Source organism: Chiloscyllium plagiosum, chromosome 22, assembly GCF_004010195.1.
Source record: "Chiloscyllium plagiosum isolate BGI_BamShark_2017 chromosome 22, ASM401019v2, whole genome shotgun sequence".
NCBI classification, from domain to species: Eukaryota; Metazoa; Chordata; class Chondrichthyes; order Orectolobiformes; family Hemiscylliidae; genus Chiloscyllium; species Chiloscyllium plagiosum.
The window spans coordinates 42095896-42115994 of NC_057731.1; the positions used below are offsets into that span (position 1 = coordinate 42095896).

At 40.2% G+C, this 20099-nt stretch overlaps 1 protein-coding gene across 1 annotated transcript in view; it reads right to left on the bottom strand.

The window, feature by feature from the left end:
* sh3pxd2aa (SH3 and PX domains 2Aa) overlaps positions 1 to 20099 on the bottom strand; it is a 310500-nt gene that overhangs the window by 131618 nt on the left and 158783 nt on the right. Inside the window, exon 6 of the mRNA XM_043712866.1 lies at positions 2864 to 2892. Coding sequence (XP_043568801.1) covers positions 2864 to 2892 — 29 coding nt within the window. The remainder of the gene's footprint in view (positions 1 to 2863; positions 2893 to 20099) is intronic.

A 20099-nucleotide genomic window follows, 5' to 3' on the forward strand; every position in this document is an offset into this window, starting at 1 on the left:
ACCCTGTGGCTTCTGCACCTTTCCAAAATCTGTTTCCCAATCTGTTTCTCCACATCTCTGCTGCTATTGGGGTGCCTATAGTAAACACCCAAAAAGGTGACTGCTCCTTTCCTGCTCCTCCTCGAACTGCCTTTCTGCAGCCGTTATACCATTTCTAATTAGCAATGCCACACCCCCTCCTTTTTTACCACCCTCCCTAATCTTACTGAAACATCTGTAACCAGGAACCTCCAACAACCATTCCTGTCCCTCTTCTATCCACGTATCCACGTTTCTGTCGCTGAGTCCTTAATTTAAACATTGTGAGCAATTCAGACATGTTTTGAAAGAAGTCATTCAACTGGGTTTGTTTTTAGTTGGCATTAATTATATATTGAATATACTGAGCCTGTTTAATACTGAGTGTGCAATAGTTATGAGCTGTACGGTGAACAGAAAATAAGAATAGATTGAAATACATACTGTACCAACAGTGGAATACCAAAAATTAAGAGACGAACTTGTACTTGAAACCAGAGCAAACACTAATGAATAGCATTTGTGTGATCACAAAAAGACAGTTTGTGAAGAGTGATTGTGTCTGTAATTTAGAAAATACAGGCAGAGAGATGACTGTCTCTGTAAATACAGTTTGGTTTCTGTAACAGCATCTAATTGCAAGAAATACAGCCAGGATAGTCATTCTGTAAACACACTGTGAAAGTGGCTGTGTCTGCAAATACAGCTTGAGGACAGTGACTATATCTATAATCACAGGTAAAGCACCAGGAGTGAATCACTTTGTCATTACATTGTGGGAGAGTGACCAACTGTAGTCACAGAAAAAATTTGCACTAAGAAGATAAGGCAGAAGATTGGGAGCTTGCATAAAGGTTTAGAACCATCAAGGGTGAGTGAATGGTAAGGACTATAGGGTTGTGTATGGAGTTGGTTCAGGGACATGGAAGAATGGAAAAGGATTCTGGGGAGGACAAAGAGTCAGGTCAGGGGTCAGGAGCAATGAAATGGGAAGGACCTGAAAACCTAATCTCTTAGGTATGATGGGAAAGAATAGTGGGATTAGCCAATCAAGGTAAGACAATGAGGAGGTCTAAAAAGCGTTGTCAATGTTGTCTACATGTGTGTCCACCTCAGAGTTGACTGGCACAGCCCTCAAAGAATAATGAGTTCACCAACAACACATGGTCATATCAGATTCAAACTTTAATTTTACTCTCTCCACAGATACTCCCAAACTCGCTGAGTTTATTTTATTTACTTATTTGTTTAGGTTTCAATCAATCCCCACTGCAACTGAGCTTTGACAATGTCCTTTACAATATATAGAACAGAGGACCAGCTAAGCTGGCAAGTTCAGCTATGTCCACAGAGTGATGAGTACAACACTGGGCACCATTAAGCTCTCTGACAAAGCCAGAGACAAAAAAAAGAGAAAATACATGAATAAAATATATCAATGTCACGTGAAACAGTAGGAAATATAATTTTGACAAACATCAGTTCCACCTTCGTGCTGTCTGCTTTGGTGTGGAGTTGCATAGTAAAGCTTTTGTTCCAATTGAGAGCTCCCATGTTTAGCTAGGAGCTTCAATTAAAACCCCCTCTGTAGCCACAGCATTGTCAGCCAGCAGCAGGTCTCATGACTTAAGTGTTCCCTGCTTGCATCATGGCTCTTAAAATTTTAATCATAAGTAAGTGGGAAATGGGAAAGAGCAAGACAGAAGTGGCATACTGTTGACAACACTCACCCACCACCCATCACAGAAACCACAGATTGGTGGGAGTTGTACCTGAAACTCTGCAATGCGAGGGATTGCTGTTAAACAACTGACTGCATGGTTCGAGAATAATAATTAAAATTGATGAATACACACATCAATGGAACAGTATATGACTGAGGCCCTTATTACTATTTTGCAGAAAGTGACTTGAAGTATGCAAATCAAGTGGGTGCTGTCACCATTCAGAATACAATTCCAAAGATTATTTTTCTGAACTGAAAGGGATTAGAAAATGATGGTTTTGATGCTGTTGACAAAGAAAAGGAGAACAGATGTTGAGGGTGCCCAGAGCAAAAGGCAATGTGGTAAAGATTAGATTGAGATGTAAAATAGGTGCTAATGATAGGTTTGATGAGGAGAAAATAGGTCAGTTTAGCTAAAGCAAAGCCAACAAGAATCAAAGAGAGGCTAAGTGTTCACCAATGAAATTACGTACAGGAGACTTGGTTTCCTAAGCTCACAGTCACAAAGTTATGCAGAAATTTAATACTGCCTTTCTTAAATCTCAATGACGAGCATTAGTTGCAGCTCATGAGATTCAAAAATGGGCAAAAAGGAATATAATGCAATCGCAGGCCAAACTCAGTCCAATCTTAGTGACAAGCTTCCAAAGGAGCAGTGCACTTCTGGAACAGTTTCTGGTACAATTACATTGATGTAATATTCAACTCTGGTCAATTCTGGAGAATAAAAAAAGGAGGCAATTAACGATTTGGCTTGATGGCACACTTATAATAAAGCTCAGGGAGGGGAATGCTGCTGCATCTCATTTTGTATATTTCATAAAAGGCATATATATGAAGATTATTTTTCAATCACTATCCACACATACAATATCTTTCCTAGTTACCCAGCTACCACACATTAAAAATATTTTGTCCAGCTTTGTGTGTGGCTTTAAATTTGAGTTTTACAATCACCTGCTGGTGCTGCCACCTGTTTAGGACTCAGCTTCTGACTGGGACATTGGCTTTCTGCAATCATTATTGGCTGCTTCCTTTGGATATTCATCTTGAGTATCATTGCTTTTAATGGATAAATTTCTGCTGTACATGTATTATAATTAGGAAAACACTGCTTACCTGATTTCTTCCTTATCCCTCCACATTCCCTGTAAAACAAACAGCAGCACAGAGACATGATTAGTGATGTGTCTGAAGGAGGTGAGACCTGAGATTGCACCTGCAGCTCACCCCACTTTTTCTCGTTCATCATTTAAAAACAAGGCGAGACTGAGGAAAGCCTGACTACAGCACATTCAGAGCCAGTGAGCAAGAGGAAAAATAGCTCGACTGCTCCAACAGAGAATGCAGAATCATGTGATTTGCTTTGAGATCATACCATCTACTACTTAAAGGGGCTCGCATTTGCTATTTTCACTAAATATGCATTTCTTCCAGTAACAAATTACATACAAACATTTTGTGGGCTTCAAGAATAAATGTTCAGTGAAATTCAGTGCTAAAAATCTTCAGCCTTTGAGGAGACACGTTAAATAATCTTGTATTTGTGTTATAGCAGAATACAGCAAAGAATTAGGTTTTATATTCCAGTCACTGGGCAGGATCACTCAGAGGTGAAATCTGTTATCAGAGTTAAAGAGTGTCGGGCAAAGAAATGAATTCCCATTTCTCCCTGATGACAAGGGCTGAAATAAATGCGAGTGAAAGCTCAGAGAAAAAATCCAAGACATCAATACAAATTCTAAATACAGAACAAGTAATCTTTCAACTATCTGCACTACTCTTTATATAAATTGGTTAATTATGATGTACTTGAACATTTTTGTGCAACTACCAACAAAGAGAATGGATCTCATTGTTATAGAACCCCAGGCTGCCTGATTCCAGAATTTCATGGCCCAAAGCTAAAGTCTTGTTGTGGCACTGACCTCTGATTATTTTCTTGCTCCAGTCAGAAAGCAGCTCTCTGTTCCCAGTATGTGGTAAGTATAAAGACAAGGTTCTATTCAGTATCTAAATGAATGCTCAGGCATTCAACAATCGTCATTGGAGACACAAGTCTCCTCACAGAATGCCACTCTCCAGTTATGTCCCAGATTACTAAATAGCACTTACCAAAATGGCACACACATACATTTCAATTCCTCATTTCCCTTTTTTGTTGGTGGATAAAAAGAAAGTTACCTGGTCTCCCAGATACCCACAACCAATGACTCCATTATCGATCAAAAATCAATCCAATTCAACCTTGAATAAATTCAATGATTCAGCATCCACTATTCTGAGGAAAAGAATTCTAAACTTTAATAATCATCTGAGAAATGGAATTCCTCCCTCTATCTTAACTTGAAACCGTACCCCCTCGTTCTTGGCTAACGTGTGAGAGAAAACATCCATCTAGCATCTACATCAACCTTTCTACGTATTGTGGAGAAAATGAGGATTGCAGATGCTGGAGATCAGAGTCGAGAGTGTAGTACTGGAAAAGCACAGGTCAGGCAGCATCCGAGGAACAGGAGAATTGACGCTTTGGGCAGAAGCCTTGCATCAGGAAGAATTCCTGATGAAGGGCTTATGCCCGAAACATCAATTCTCCTGCTCCTCAGATGCTGCCTGACCTGCTGTGCCTTTCCAGCACTATACTCTTGACCACGATTTCCATGAATTGTGTATGCTTCAATAAGATCACCTCCTATTCTTCCAAATTCCAATAAGTCTAGACCCAATCTGCTAAATCTTTCGCCAAAAGATAAACCTCTCATCCTATCAACTAACCAATTGAAACTTTTCCGTTCTTGTTCAGATGCAATTATGTCTCATCTTAAGTAAGGAGACCAAACTAGTACATCGAACACTTGATAAAGTAGTCTGTTTCCTTTAAATAATATCACACAGAGAAATGATAAGGCAATGAAATCAGAGTACAGTACAGCATAGAAGGAGGCCATTCAGCCTACTGAATGCTGCTGTTTTTAATTACTTTCAAGCAGATGACATTTGCTACAAAATAGTTTCAGAAGTATTGGTGCCTAGATGACATCTCACATTATCTTCTCATATTACTTTCATTATATATAAAGACTTGTAATAGATCTGTGATGTAAGGAGGAAAGATACTTCATTTAATATTTTAGAAATAAAAAAAGTGACATAGTAAGATATCACTTATTCAACAGTGAACATATTCAACAGAAATAATTATTTAGAAAAGGAATTATTCAGCTCTTTAAAGTGATGACAAAATTAGACTACACAAATATTTATGCAAGTTATTCAATTTAATTAGTTGAATGCCATCCCCACATTGACCATGACTAATCTACCTAACCTGCGCACCCCCAGACATAATAAGCGATTTAGCATTGCCAATTCACCTTACTTGCACAACTCTGGACTGTGGGATGAAACCACAGCACCCAGCCGAAGCCAACACCGACACAGGAAGAATGTGTAAACTCCACACATTCACCCAAGCATGGAATCAAACCTGGGTCACTGGTGCTGTGAGGTAACAGTGCTAACCATTATGCCACTGTGCCAACTTATGGGATGATCTATAATTATTTTGATATTCACTGTTTCAAAATATGGGGTCACCCAGTTAAGACAGAGTTAAGGAGAACTTTTTTCTCTCAGATGGGTGCAAATATTTGGAGCTCTCTTACTCGAAGGTGGCAGAAGCAGAGCCTTTGAACATTTTTCATGCAGAAGTGGATAAATTCATGATCAGCAAAGGAGGAAATGTTATCAGGGATAGGTGGGAATGTGGAGTAATCAGAATAATCAAGTTCTTCCTGAATGTAGAGGAGACTTAAGGGTGTCCTCTATCTTGTGTTATGAAGTTAAAGGTGTGTACTGTACCTTTAAGAAAGAGTAAATGCTGTTCCGCACCGAAAGCTTACAAGAACAGTGTGAGAGTGTAGTGGAAAATTGAAAATATGTAACAAATACCTGAGTTGGTTGTTGTATTGGCAACAGTTCAAATGTAACTAATGAGTTTAAATGGTGCCCCAGGATAAATTGAGTTTGAATTTATTGTTTAACTGAGATCAAACCAATGAGAGCATCCAATGTTGGGGGATATAAAAAGACAGGCATTGTGATAGAGAGATGGTTAGATGGAGGGATGGTTCCAAGACATTGAAACACCCTCTATCAAAGGTACCTCTTCATATGAAACATTTGCACAGTTAAAAGAAATACGACGGCCCGGGGAGATCTTCAACCGGAAGAAAGACACCAAAGATGACAGGCGCTGTATGGTTTTGAAATTAAATTGATGTAATTTTCATGTGTTTTATTGGAACAGTATATTGTTATAGAGTTGGAGACGGGTAATAAGCAGTTAAGAGAAAGGGGGGCTGAGAGTTGCAAATAGTTGTTTAATGGTCACTTTTAGACTTAATGAATAAATTGATATTATTTTCTTTAAACAGTGGAATTTGGGAGTTCTCTGTCACTCATATTTTAACAGATTATGAGGTGGGGTGAGCTTTTCTGGGTGTTTGGTTTAATTAACAGAAGGGTTCACTGCTGTGTCAGAACACTTCAGAATATACTCCTGCTCTAAATTCATATGTTTGCATATTTTCATGAAAAGTTGTCATTCAGTTTTGAAGTTCTGCCTTTACTCCTAAAAACCTCAATCAACAAAACTTCATTTTACCAATCTAAATCCATGATTATCACCTGTACATTATTAGACCCAGGCTAATAGGGGGCACTCTTATGACACAGGATAGTCAAGTTCAAGTTTCACCTGTTCCGGAGGTGTATAATAATGTCGCTGAACAGGTTATTTAGGAAAAATAGATGCACTGGGGACATGAGCTCAAATTCCACCATGGAAGATAATAAAATCTGAATTCACTAAAATATGGAAAAACAAAAGTTAGCTTAAGGCCAAGCACGTGACCACTGCAATTGCCATAAAAGCCCATCTGATTCACTAACATTCTTTAGGGAAGGAAATCCCTATCCTGACCTGGTCGGGCCCACACGTGACTCCAGACTCACAGTAATGCAGTTGACTCTTAATTACCCTCTGAAACTGACTGAGTAAGATATTCAGTTCAAAGACAATTAGGGAATGGATAACAGGTGCTGGACTTGTCAGTGATGTTCACATCCCACTTAACAATTAAAAACTCACATCCGGATGAGGAAGGACACCACTTCGACTGGGACAACACATCCATCCTAGGACAAGCCAAACAAAGACACGCATGAGAATTCCTAGAAGCATGGCATTCCAACCGGGACTCTAACAACAAACACATCGCATTAGATCCCATCTACCATCCCCTGAGAAAAGGAACAGGAAGTGACTTCACCATAGGAAATAACATCACTACAGGAAATAAGATCACTAACCCAAAGAAACCCAAACATATAAAAATAAAGCAGGAATTTTCAGCATTGCTTCGCCTGAGGCCCACTGAAGATGTTACCTAGTAGGGTAACGAAACGTCTGGAAATGAACCTTCCAGCTCAGCGAGCAAACCTACGTCCAAAACTTCAATCTTCTCAAAACTCGCTAATTAAAAACTGCACATTTAGTTTATCTTCTGATAACTTACATTCTGCAGCAAAGCAGTATTTTGTGTAAACAAGGCTAAAGAAACACAAGTACATTTGCAAGGAATCCTTGGGAGTAACCTTCAAAGTGCTTACAGCATTTGGAATTTTGTTGGTATCATTTTTGCTGTGTTTAATAAATCCTATAAAATTTTCTGCCATTTATCCAGCTCTGATTTTCATTCAGGGCAGTTATTTTTGTCCTGCTATTTTTATAATTGTGCTCAGGAAGTTAATAGCTATCAGCATTTGTTTTGACACCTGTCACTTGATACATTTGTGGTATGCAATTTTGAGCCATAATGCATTTCTAAACTTTCCTCCTATTCTTCATTTTGAGTGCATCTGTACATGTATAAACAGATCATGGTGGCCATGTTTATAATTGTCGCTCTATCTCCAGCATTGGGAACACACACTCTATTTAGGGAAAATTGTGGAGAAAATACTCAGCAAACATCACTCAGCCAAAGTGAGTCAGAAGAATCAGCCAAAATGCAGTAGGGCTACTTTATGCTGCCAGTGGGAGCTATTCCTGCATACTTTGTTTTAACCAGCACCTGATGAACTGGCACTCTCAATAAAACAGAAAAAATTATAAGTTACTCTATTATTGCAATCTCTATGGTGTCTGAATAGTCAGTTGAACGTGCGTTTTTTTTAAAATTTGATTTATATTGTCACATGTACTGAAGGTATAGTGCAACGTTTTGTAGTTAGAAGGCTCTCTGCTGGTAAGTTTTATTTAAGGCAAAGTTGGGTTATTAGTTAAGTGATTTGTGCAGTAAATAAAGCATAACAGTGACATGTATACATTCTGCATTAATTTTCTATTACTTAATGTGATTTTACATTTTTTGTGACCTTTTGATCAATCAGAATATTTGATCAACTCCTCGTCCCATAAGCCAGTTAATAAAAGATTTGCTGTATTTCAGTTACTCAGGCAGAAGCTTAGAACAGCATCCCAGGGACTGACCTATTAAAATGCCCATAGCAAAAGTCATGGATTGACAGCACAAATTTTGTCCGAGTACATGTCGTTGAGGCATGACAGAATTTATTGCTCATTCCTAGTTACGGTACGGAAACAGATCTTGGTCCCAACTCGTCCAGACCAACCAGATATCCTAAATTAATCTAATCCCATTTGCCAGCATTTGGTTCATATTGCTCTAAACCCTTTCTATTCATATACCCATCCAGATGCCTTTTAAATGTGTAATTGTACCAGCCTCCATCACTACCTCTGGCAGCTCATTCCATACACGCACCACCCCTTGCATGAAAGACCTGCTCCTTAGGTCCCTTTTAAATCTTTCCTCTCTCACCCTAAACCTGTGTCATCTAGTTCTGGAGTCCCCCTTCCCAGGAAAAAGACTTTGTCTATTTACTCGATCCATACCACTCATGATCTGATCAAGCACATAATTCTATTAGCTTGGGCTGAAATCCAGCCCACAATGACTCATTAAGCATATCTTCCATTCTTTGCCTGACACAAATATCTCTAATCTCCTCTATTGACTGAGTGATCCTATGTCAATTAGTTTGGATAGTATCAACCCACAGGACTTAGAACAGACAATTTAAATTATTCAAATCAGAAACAGGGCTTTCTTTGAATCACTGACCAGGTGAGAATGGTGCTAGACAGAGAATTACAACATGTAGACCTGTCTTAATAATTATTAAGGAACAGAGATTTGTGTTTACATTAGAATGGGTATGAGTTAAAAGTGATGATGTTGCATGATATGGCTTCTCCAGCCCTTCTCAGTGTTTACCCCAGTAAAAAGAGTATTTTCCAAGTGAGTATTTTGTGCTACTACAGTACAATTTGTAGATTGAGCATACTGCAATCAATTTGCTGAAGTAGATGTCGGGTACACTGGCAGAAACAATAATTCAGCATCTGTTCTGTCCGAGATGTGTTATGCTGAGCTTCCATTTTTCCAGGTTTTACTCTTTATAGCGTCATGAAGTGAGGCTATCGCTGACCTCTGTAGCCATCATACAGTTGGTCCAGTCTGCTATTAGTCAATGATGCTGAAGCAGTCAGCAACAATGATGTTGTTGAGGGTCAAGAGGAAGTAGTGGACGTCGGGGAGAATCATTATCTAGCACATGTGGCATGGATGTGACCTGCTACTTCTCAGTCCAAAGCTGGATGCAATACAGCTATTGCTCAGGTTGATAAGAGCTCCCTCATTAACTTTATTTTGAACAGAGCTAAATATCATGAATTCTTCAGAGAGCAAAATTAATATCTTAGGAAGATAACTGACAAAGTATCTAAAGACAGTTTTGCCAAGGATGCTGTCCTGAGGAACATCCAGTGATGCACCTGGAGGTGCAATGCTTTACCTCCAACATCCATAACTCACTTCCTTTATGTAACGAATGTTGTAAGGTTATAGAGCAGAATCTTCGGCTTCTGGAGGTACTGGCAGAAAATAGGAAAGGAAGGTATCTAGTCAGCAGGCTTCCATGTTCCAAAAGGCATCCTGGACTTAATTCCTCTCTGAGGTAATAGGGAACAGGTTACATCAGAGCTGCAGATTGTCCTTCATAGCAATAGCTTGGCAACTGGGCCCACTGCTTACTTTTTAAAAATTGAAACCATTTCAATGATACCTCAAGATGAAGGTTCCCTCACAGTCCTGATCCTGCAGCAGCCACCTCTGGCAGTGCAGCTTCTACCCTCCTTCTACCAAACTCCAAAGGCCTGCAGCCTCAAGAACATGTTCAATGCCCTCAATTGGATGACTGATTGCCTCATATAAGATTGGTAGCCATATTTCTGACCTCACACTTGCTGGCACTCAGAAATGGTGCTCATTAATTATTATTTTTAAGACTAATTTTAAAAATTACCTACAGAGTCATAGCCAAAACAGCACTAAAGAAGGCCATTTAGCGCAAGAAATCCATACCAGCTCTCTGTAGATAAATTCAGTTCAATTTCCCTGCTTAATCATTGTAGCTGTATACTTTTAATTCCTTCAAGTGCTTTTCTAAATTACTTTTGAAATCAGAGTCTCTGCTTCTTCGTAGACAGCAAGTTCCAAGTCATTACCATTCATTATATAAAATGTTGTTTCTCTCAACCCTCTTGAATTTTTCCCACAATTTAGATGTATGTCCTGTGGACTTTGTACAATCAGCTAAAGGGAAAAGCCTTTCTTTACCTACCTTTTCTAAACATATTATAATCTGATACACTTCTATGAAATATCCCCTGAAACCCCTTTGCTCCATGGAGAACAATAACAGCTTCTTTAACCTAACCTTGTTGCTGAATTCCCTCAACCTTGGAACCATTTTCTTCCATACTTTCTCCAGGACCTTTACGTTCTTCTTAAATGTGTGGTGATAGAACCAAATGCAATACTCAAGTTTGGCCTAACCAGAATTATATAAAATTTATTCAACATTTTTTTAACAGATGTCTCAATTTATGAAGTCGAGAGTTTGGTGCTGGAAAAGCACAGCAGGTCAGGCAGCATCTGAGGAGAATCAACATTTTGCTCATAAGCCCTTCATCAGGAAACATCGATTCTCCTGTTCCTCGGATGCTGCCTGGCCGGCTGTGCTTTTCCAGCACCACTCTCTCGACTCTGATCTCCAGCATCTGCAGTCCTCGCTTTCTCAATTTATGAAGCCCAAGATCCCAGATACTTTTCAAATTACCCTCTCAACATAGCCTGCCATCATCAAAGAATGATACCTTCAAACCTCCAGGTCATTCTGATCTTTGGAACTCTGCCATTAAGTCGATATTATCTCTCCCAGTCACTTGTACAAAAATGTATCTCATCACACTTCACAGAATCACACTTCTCTGTTAGCCTTCTGCCCATTCTGCCAGCCTATCAATGCCCTGGTGTAGTTGGTCTCATCCTCAATGTTTGCCATACCTCCAAGTTTGGTATCATCAGCAAATTGTGAAATTTGACTCCATGTTCCAAGATCAGCAATAGTCCTAAATCTGATCATTGGGGAACACTACTATTTACCTCCTCCCATCTGTAAAACAATTAATCACAACTTGCTGTTTCTTCTCAAAAAGCCAATGCTTTTCATTAGCCCTCTTATTTCAAGAACTGTGCCTAAATTTTGTTTAAGTCAGTTTTCTGATATTACTTTCTCAAAAGCTTTCTTAAAACTGCCACAGATAACATCGCAGACTATATTCCCTTCATTAACCTTCTCTGTTACTTCATCAAAAACTTCAATAACATTAGTCAAACATGTTCTGCCCTTTGCAAATCTATGCTGGTGCTCCTTAAATGAGCTACTGGAGACTGTACTTGTTTGAATACTGTGATGTTGAGGGCTGCTATTCTTGTCTCTTCAGAACTTTTAAATATGTTGGAGTACGACTGTGCCGAGGTCTGTAGCTAACTAATTACAGCAGAATGAGAACCATATAATGGTAAGCATACTACTTACCTTTAACTTAGTGTACAAGTCTTCAGGACAACAGCAGAGATATTATCAAATGCACAACCTTAGTAGAAACGATAAATCTCAAAATACAATGCAATTTCAGAGGACTAACAAGGCAAGGAAGTACACGTTGAAGGTAGGACCTGAGGATGAGGATACATGATACATGAGGATCAGTGGTCAGCACAATATCGTGGGCTGAAGGGCCTGTTCTGTGCTGTACTGTTCTATGTTCTATGTCTATGTTCTATGACCTAGGATGTACAGTGAAACAGAGGGATTTTGATGTGCATGCCCATAAATCCTTGAAGGCAACAGGTCAGGCAGATAGGTGACTGGGAAGGCACATGGTGTACGTGTCTTTATTAGTCAAGGCACTGAATACAAGAACTAGGAGGTTACGACAGAGCTGTACCAAACGTTAGTTCGGCCACAGCTGGAGCACTATGCAATAGGAGAATGTGATTGATCACCGTGCAATAGGAGAATGTGATTGCATTAGAGAGGGAGCAAAACCAGGCTGTTCCCTGTTCTGGAGCAATTCAGTTATAAAGGGCTGTGGCTGTTTTCCTTAGAGTACAGAAGGCCGAGGGAGGCTCTGATTGAAATGGACAAAGTTCTGAGGGGCACAGACAGAGTAGACAGCAAGAAACTCTGTCCTTTGGTTATTTATCCCACCACTAAGGGGTACAGTCTTAAGGTAAGGAGCAAGAAGAGTAGAGGGGATTTGAGGATGATAGTATCTGAAACTCACTGCCAATAAAGGATGGTGGAAGTGAAAACCCTCAAAACATTTAAGAACAATGCAAATATGCACCTGAAACAGAATAACATAAAAGGCTCAGTCTAAGGATTTGAAAATGGGATGAAAACAGGTTTATCTTTGATGACCGGTGCCAACATGATGGTCCAAAGGGCCTCTTTCTGTGTCGTAAAAACCCCTTGACACTATATAAAAATTGTATCGATTATAAAATTAAACTTTATAGTTAAATTATAAAATTTAACCATAATTTTATCTGTCTATATTTTTTGTGTTCAGTTTGAGAGCAAATGAGGACCCATAAATATGAATTCTCTGAGGGGGTTTGTGTTGAAGGTTCGTTCACAGAGAATGATTACGTAGGTTATAGAAGCAATTTTAGGTGTCAAAGTTAATGTGAAGTAGGCTGTTTCTAAAAGAGGATATTATCGGTAATTCTCTAAGCTCTGTTAAGTCCAGCTGAGGAAATTATCTGTATGGATGGAAAACAGACAGCATGGCTCTCACATTCCAGAATAAAGCTTCCTCATCCTACAATGGCTGCCCCTCTGTGCATGCCAAAAAGCAGGAGGTGGATTCATCAAATTGGATTTCTCTATAACAATCAGTTCACACATCAAAGACAGGGAAATGCAAAAAAAAGCAACAAGATAAGGAAATGTTTGAAGCACTGGTCTCAGCCAAATTATACTTAAGTGGGTATAATGATTTTACAAATTGTCACCACACCTCAGCCTGATCACGATTCTGTTTACAAATTTTTCCAGGTCCAAAGAGGGCAGTCAGCTCCCTAACGTTCTACTTTTGTCAGTCATCAAGTATCATTGGGTTGCATTATTTCCTGATGGCATCACAACCATTCACAGTGCACCAGCTGAATGGATTGTTAACTCTGACAAACATTTCTCTGCTTTCCCAATCAGAACAATAATAATTTCCAGTGAGAATCCCACCTCCCTCTATTAATCTCACCTAGAGGCCACACTGCCTAAAGTAAATGGAATTGATTTCACTCACACCATTATGATTTTACTTATTTGTTCATAGGAGGTGAGTATAACTGGCAAGGCCAGCACTTGCTATCTATTCCTAATTGACCTTGAGGTCAATTGACTATTCTTCACTCAATGTATTTTGCTGAAGAGACATACTGCTTTTATCGGGAAATGTGCTGCCGTTTCACATTCAAGTTCTAATAGCTACAGATACTTTTGAAATACACTGAAGATATTTTGTTAGCTCTAAGTCCTGGCCTGCCTCTAACCAATTGGCTAACACAGACTGAAGAGTCATACTGAATTTTAAACTGGATGCAATGGGAGATTTTAAGCCAATGTATGTCAGTAACATAGGGTTGGTTGATGAATATAACTTGGTGTTAGGATATGCGCAGTAAACATTTGGATAGCTGAATTATATGGAAGGCCAAGGAAGTATGGTTCAGAGAATACTGGATAGCTGAATCAAAGGCTAACAAATGGGAATTGCAGCAGCGGGTCAAAGCAGTCAGGAGAGTGTATGGAATCAGAAGCTCAGCTTGCGATAAGACATCAAAATTGCAAACAGTCTGAGAGTGGCAGGAGAGGAAATGGAATGAGTGAGAAGGGTAGAGAGTTTGTGGTGGTAACCAAGGAAAATGGCTTTAGATTTTACATTTTAACGACAGGAAACTGTGGCTCATCATAATGTCATAATGGTAGGTTGCCAACAAAGGCAGTGGGGAGATAGATAGGTGGAGAACAGTTAATGCTGGACATCATGCGTTTGCATATGGAAGCTAAATCCAAACTGCTAAATAAAGTCACCAAGCTGCACCATAAAAATGAAGAAGAGGACTGATGGCAGATAGAATATATGCCAGAAAATGTGAGATTATGCACTTGATAGGAAAAGTAGAGGAGCTGAACATTATTCAAATGGAGAAAGACTGCAGAAAGCTGAAACACAGAGCAATTTGGAAGTCTTCATGATAAACCACAAAAAGCTAGCATGTAAGTTCAGGAGTTAAAGAGGAACATAAATGAAATGCTGGTCTTTATTTCAAAGCAAATGGAGTATAAAAAGAGAGTGCTTGCAAAAACAATGTAAAGCGCTAGTTAGACCACAGCTGAATACCGAGAACAGTTTGATCCCCTTCGTTTAGGAAAGATATGCTGGGATTGGAGGCAGCCCAGAGAAGGCCACTAGGTTGATCCTGGGTGCAAGGGATTTGTCTTAAGAAGTGAGGTTGAGTAGGACCGACTTGTCCTCATTGGAATTTAGAGGAGCTAGAAACAACCTTAGTGAAAAGTATAATATTCTTTGAGAGTTTGACAGGGTTAATCAGAGAGGTTGTTTCTTAGATTTTTAGATTCCCTACAGTATGGAAACAGGCCCTTCAGCCCAACAAGTCCACACCGACCCTCTGAACAGCAACCCATCCAGACCCATTCCCTTACATTTACCCCTGCACCTAACACTATGGACAATTTAGCATGGTCAATTCACCTAACCTGCACATTTTTGGATTGTGGGAGGAAACCGGAGCACCCGGAGGAAACCCACGCAGACACAGGGAGAATGTGCAAACTCCACACAGACAGCTGCCCGAGGTGAGAATTCAACCCAGGTCCCTGGCGCTGTGAGGCAGCAGTGCTAACCACTGAGCCCCCAACGTGCCGCCCCTCGGTGGGAGAATCTAGAACCCAAACTGCATTATCTCAGAGTAATGGATCGTCCAGGTAGGACAGAGAAGAGGAGGAATTTTTTCTCTCAAAAGGTAGTAAGGCTGTGAAATTCTTTCTTCAGTATATTCAAGGCTAAGATAGACAGATTGCTAAGCAGTAAGAAAATTAAGTATTAAGGGAAAAGGAAAGCAAGTGGAGTTGAAGATTATTAGTCATGATCTCATTGAATGGTAGAGCAGACACAATGGAACAATTGGACCTTCTTCAGCTCCTGGGCCTTAATGTCTTGTAGAACAAAAATTCAAACATTGACAACAGAAGTAACTGTATATGATTAGTGCAAAAATCCTCATTACTTCAGATCTTGCAGATATGTTTCGACAGTTAAGAGTGGAATTAAACAGAATAATTCATAAAATAAAATAGACATGACGCAAAATTAGTTAGCTTTTAAGTGTGGTGAATACTGCAGATAAGAATACTTGGCTGTGGTAAATGTTGCTTTCAGAATGTCATCTGAGTTCCTTGGCAGGCTGAACTGCCGTATGCTAGCTTCTTTTAAAGCAATGAATTAAAGCACGCTGTTTAGATACCGAGTTGAGTTTTGGCAGTGAGCTGCAGTTTTGTTGCAAGGCATTTTGTGGGAGGCTTGAGAAATTGAGGCTGCTGCTCCCAGTATCCTGCCCGTTGCTGTTTACAATAAGATGATTTAGAACTGAAAGGCTTTTACCTAATTAAGTAATGGATTCTGAGCTCGAGAGATAGCATAATAGATAATGTACTGTGCCTACGCTTTGCACTGGATGCATTCTGAGAGTGGGGCACATGGTAATATGCATAATGTCTTTGATTATTGTAGGAATAATGTTTCCTCAGAACTGTCCACAATTAGAAACAATAGTTGATTTCAAGTTAAACATATTTGTCAAGAACAAAAATAATATACATATAACATACATCTTAAATAAAAAATAAGAATTGTCGTAGTAAAAGAACACTATTTACTGTTACCACCTCTGGTAGGGCACATTCCAGGAGGGTGGATCATATTACACTGTTGCTCCAGTTTTATTTGTTATTACAACATCTGACAAATTTCCTGGAATTGAGTATCTTTAACCAGATGGCTGGAGATGTGCTTAGGAGTGAAAGGGCAAGGATCCAATTGTTGCAGTCTGCGTAGGAACTAACTACATGGGTAGAACTGGGGATGATGTTCGACTGAGAGATCTTTGAAAACTTAGCATCCATATTGAAATGTAGAATGTCAAAGGTAGTTGTCTCTGGTTTGCTATCTGAACCACATGCCAATTGCACAAAGTCAATAAGATTAGAAAATTATAAACATGGCTCAGTGGTATGGGAAGGAGTTTCAATTTATGGGACACACTGAAATATCAAGAGACACAGGTTAAAAGGTAAAATCTCTCTTTTGAGATGGTTGCTGACTAGCACCTTGTACCACTTAACAGTCCAAAGCTGGTCATTGCCCAAGTCTTGCTTCACATGGACATGGCTGCTTCAGTATTCAAGTAAATGGTGGTAACTAGTGAAGAACAATGTGCAATCACCAGAAGGCAGTTGAGTCTAAGACCCATCTCGATGAGAGACCCCATCATGATGAAGTCCCTGTGATCACAGAAACCAGTCTTTAGCAATTCAATTGGCCCCATTTTAAATGAAATAATGGCTGCACTGGATATTCTAAAGGCTTTGGGCCCTGACAATTCAACAATCATTTGAAGACTTGTATTCCAGAACTAGCTGCATCCCTAGCCAAATTATTCCTTTATAGTGACAATACTATAATCTATACAGCAATATGGAAATTACCCAGGTACGTTTTGTTTATTGACGCCTGCATTTTCTGTATTCCTGTGTGTCCTGCCATGGTAATTTCACATACTACTCACAATATCGCCTTACAATATCTGGGTGGTATTTGATAAACAAACATCCATTCTTCATCTGGAGGTCTGTGAAGAAGTCTCCACTCATCATCAGAATTCCATTTCAAATATAAAAACACTCTGATCCCCCTTCAGCCTCAACTTCACCCTAAAGGAGCCTTCCACATCCATCAAAGTTTTACCTACACATCCACCAATATCATTTATTGTATCCGTTGCTCCCGATGCGGTCTCCTCTACATTGGGGAGACTGGACACCTCCTAGCAGAGCACTTTAGGGAACATCTCTGGGATACCCGCACCAATCAACCACACCGCCCTGTGCCCAACATTTCAACTCCCCCTCCCACTCTGCCGAGGACATGGAGGTCCTAGGCCTCCTTCACCGCCGCTCCCTCACCATCCGATGTCTGGAGGAAGAACGCCTCATCTTCCGCCTCGGAACACTTCAACCCCAGGGCATCAATGTGGACTTCAATAGTTTCCTCATTTCCCCCTCCCCCATCTCACCCCAGTTCCCAACTTCCAGCTCAGCACTGTCCCCATGACTTGTCCTACCTGCCTATCTTCTTTTCCACCTATCCACTCCACCCTCCTCCCTGACCTATCACTTTCATTCCATCCCCCACTCACCTATTGTATTCTATGCTACATTATCCCCACCCCCACCTCCTCTCATTTATCTCTCCACCTTTCCAATGCCCAAAACATTGATTTTACTGCTCCTCAGATGCTGCCTGAACTGCTGTGTTTTTCCAGCACCACTCTAATCCAGAATCTGGTTTCCAGCATCTGCAGTCATTGTTTTTACCTTCAGTATGAGCTGTCTATGCCAATTTATTGAATTCAGGATGTGCTTCCTGAACCTCAATTAGTGAAGACATGCCAAACGCCTCTTTTGCATAATCCTCATTCTTAAATCAAGTTTCAGCTACATTAAAATCTGCCTGTGATATCACAAACAAACAAACATGGAATAAGATTAGGCCACTTAGTCATTCAAATGTGCTCTGCCATTCAATAAGATCATAGCTGATCTGACTTTAATATCAATTCCAAATTCCTGGATATCCTTGACAAACTTTCATCCCTTTGGTAATCAAGGGCCTTTCTACGTTTGTCTTAAAAATATTTTAAAATTCTGTATCCACTGCCTTTTGAGGAAGGGAATTCCAAAGGCTCAGCCCTCTGAGAGAAAAAAACGCTTCTTCATCTCTGATTTAAATGAGTGCCCCATATTTTTAAACTATGACTCCTGGTTCTAAATTCTCAATCAATTGCAAACATGGTTTCAACATTCACTCGGTTAAGTCCCCTCAGGATAAGTTTAAGTCCCCTCAGACTCTTCTAAACTAGGATACAGATCTAACTTGTGTAGCCTTTCACCAAATGGCAATTACGCATTCCAGGTACTAGCCTAGTAAAGTTCCTCTGAACTGCTTCCAATGTATTAGCATTCTTCTAATAAGAACAGTGACCACTACTGTACATATTACTCCAGATGTGGTCACACCAAGGCCCTGTACAACTCAAACATAATCACTCTCCTCTCCTCTTGCATTCAATTCCCCTTGCAACCAACTATAACATTCTATTAGCTTTCCAGATTGCTTGTTGTATCTGCATTCCAACCTTTGGTGATTCATACACTCGGGACTCCCAGATGTGGCACTTCTTTTATATATATATAGCTCCTTATTTCCTCTTCATAACTCAATTTCCTATGCATTGTCAGCAGACTTAGCTACCATACCTTCAATCCCTTCATTCCCTTTCAAGAAAGGGAGTAGAGACAACCCTGGTAATTATAGACCAGTGAGTCTTACTTCGGTTGTGGGTAAAGTGTTGGAAAAGGTTATAAGAGACAGGATTTATAAGCCTCCAGAGAGGAATAAGTTGATTAGGGATAGTCAACAGGGTTTTGTGAAAAGTAGAGCTGAAAAATGTGTTGCTGGAAAAGCGCAGCAGGTCAGGCAGCATCAAAGGAGCAGGAAAATCGACGTTTCAGGCATAAGCCCTTCTTCAGGAATGAGGAGGGTGTGCCAAGCAGGCTAAGATAAAAGGTAGGGAGGAGGGACTTGGGGGAGGGGCGTTGGGAATGCGATAAGTGGAAGGAGGTTAAGGTGAGGGTGATAGGCCGGAGAGGGGTTGGGGGCGGAGAGGTCGGGAAGAAGACTGCAGGTCAAGAAGGCGGTTGGGAATCAGCACCCTCACCTTAACCTCCTTCCACCTATCGCATTCCCAACGCCCCTCCCCCAAGTCCCTCCTCCCTACGTTTTATCTTAGCCTGCTTGGCACACCCTCCTCATTCCTGAAGAAGGACTCATGCCCAAAACGTCGATTCTCCTGCTCCTTTGATGCTGTCTGACCTGCTGCACTTTTCCAGCAACACATTTTTCAGCTCTGATACTCCAACATCTGCAGTCTTCACTTTCTCCTTTTGTGAAGAGTAGGTCATGCCTCACAAACCTTTTTGAATTCTTTGAGATGGTGACCAAACAGGCGGATGAGGATAAAGTAGTTGATGTGGTCTACGTGGATTTCAGAAAGACGTTTATTAAGGTTCTCCATGGTAGGCTATTGAACAAAATATGAAGGCATGGGAATGAGGGTGATTTAGCGGTTTGGATCAGAAATTGCCTAGCTGAAATTAGACAGAGGGTGGTTGGTTGATGGGAAATGTTCATCCTGGAGTTCAGTTACTAGTGGTGTACAGCAAGGATCTCTTTTGGGGCCACAGCTGTTTGTCATTTTTATAAATGAACTAGGTGAGGGCATAGAAGGATGGGTTAGTAAATTTGTGGATGACACTAAGGGTCAGTGGGGTTGTGGATAGTGCTGAAGGACATTTCAGGTTATAGAGACACATAGATAAGCTTCAGAAGTGGGCTGAGAGGTGGCAAATGGAGTTTAATACGGGAAAGTGTGAGGCAATTCACTTTAGAAGGAGCAACAGGAATAAAGAGTACTGGGCTAATGGTAAGATT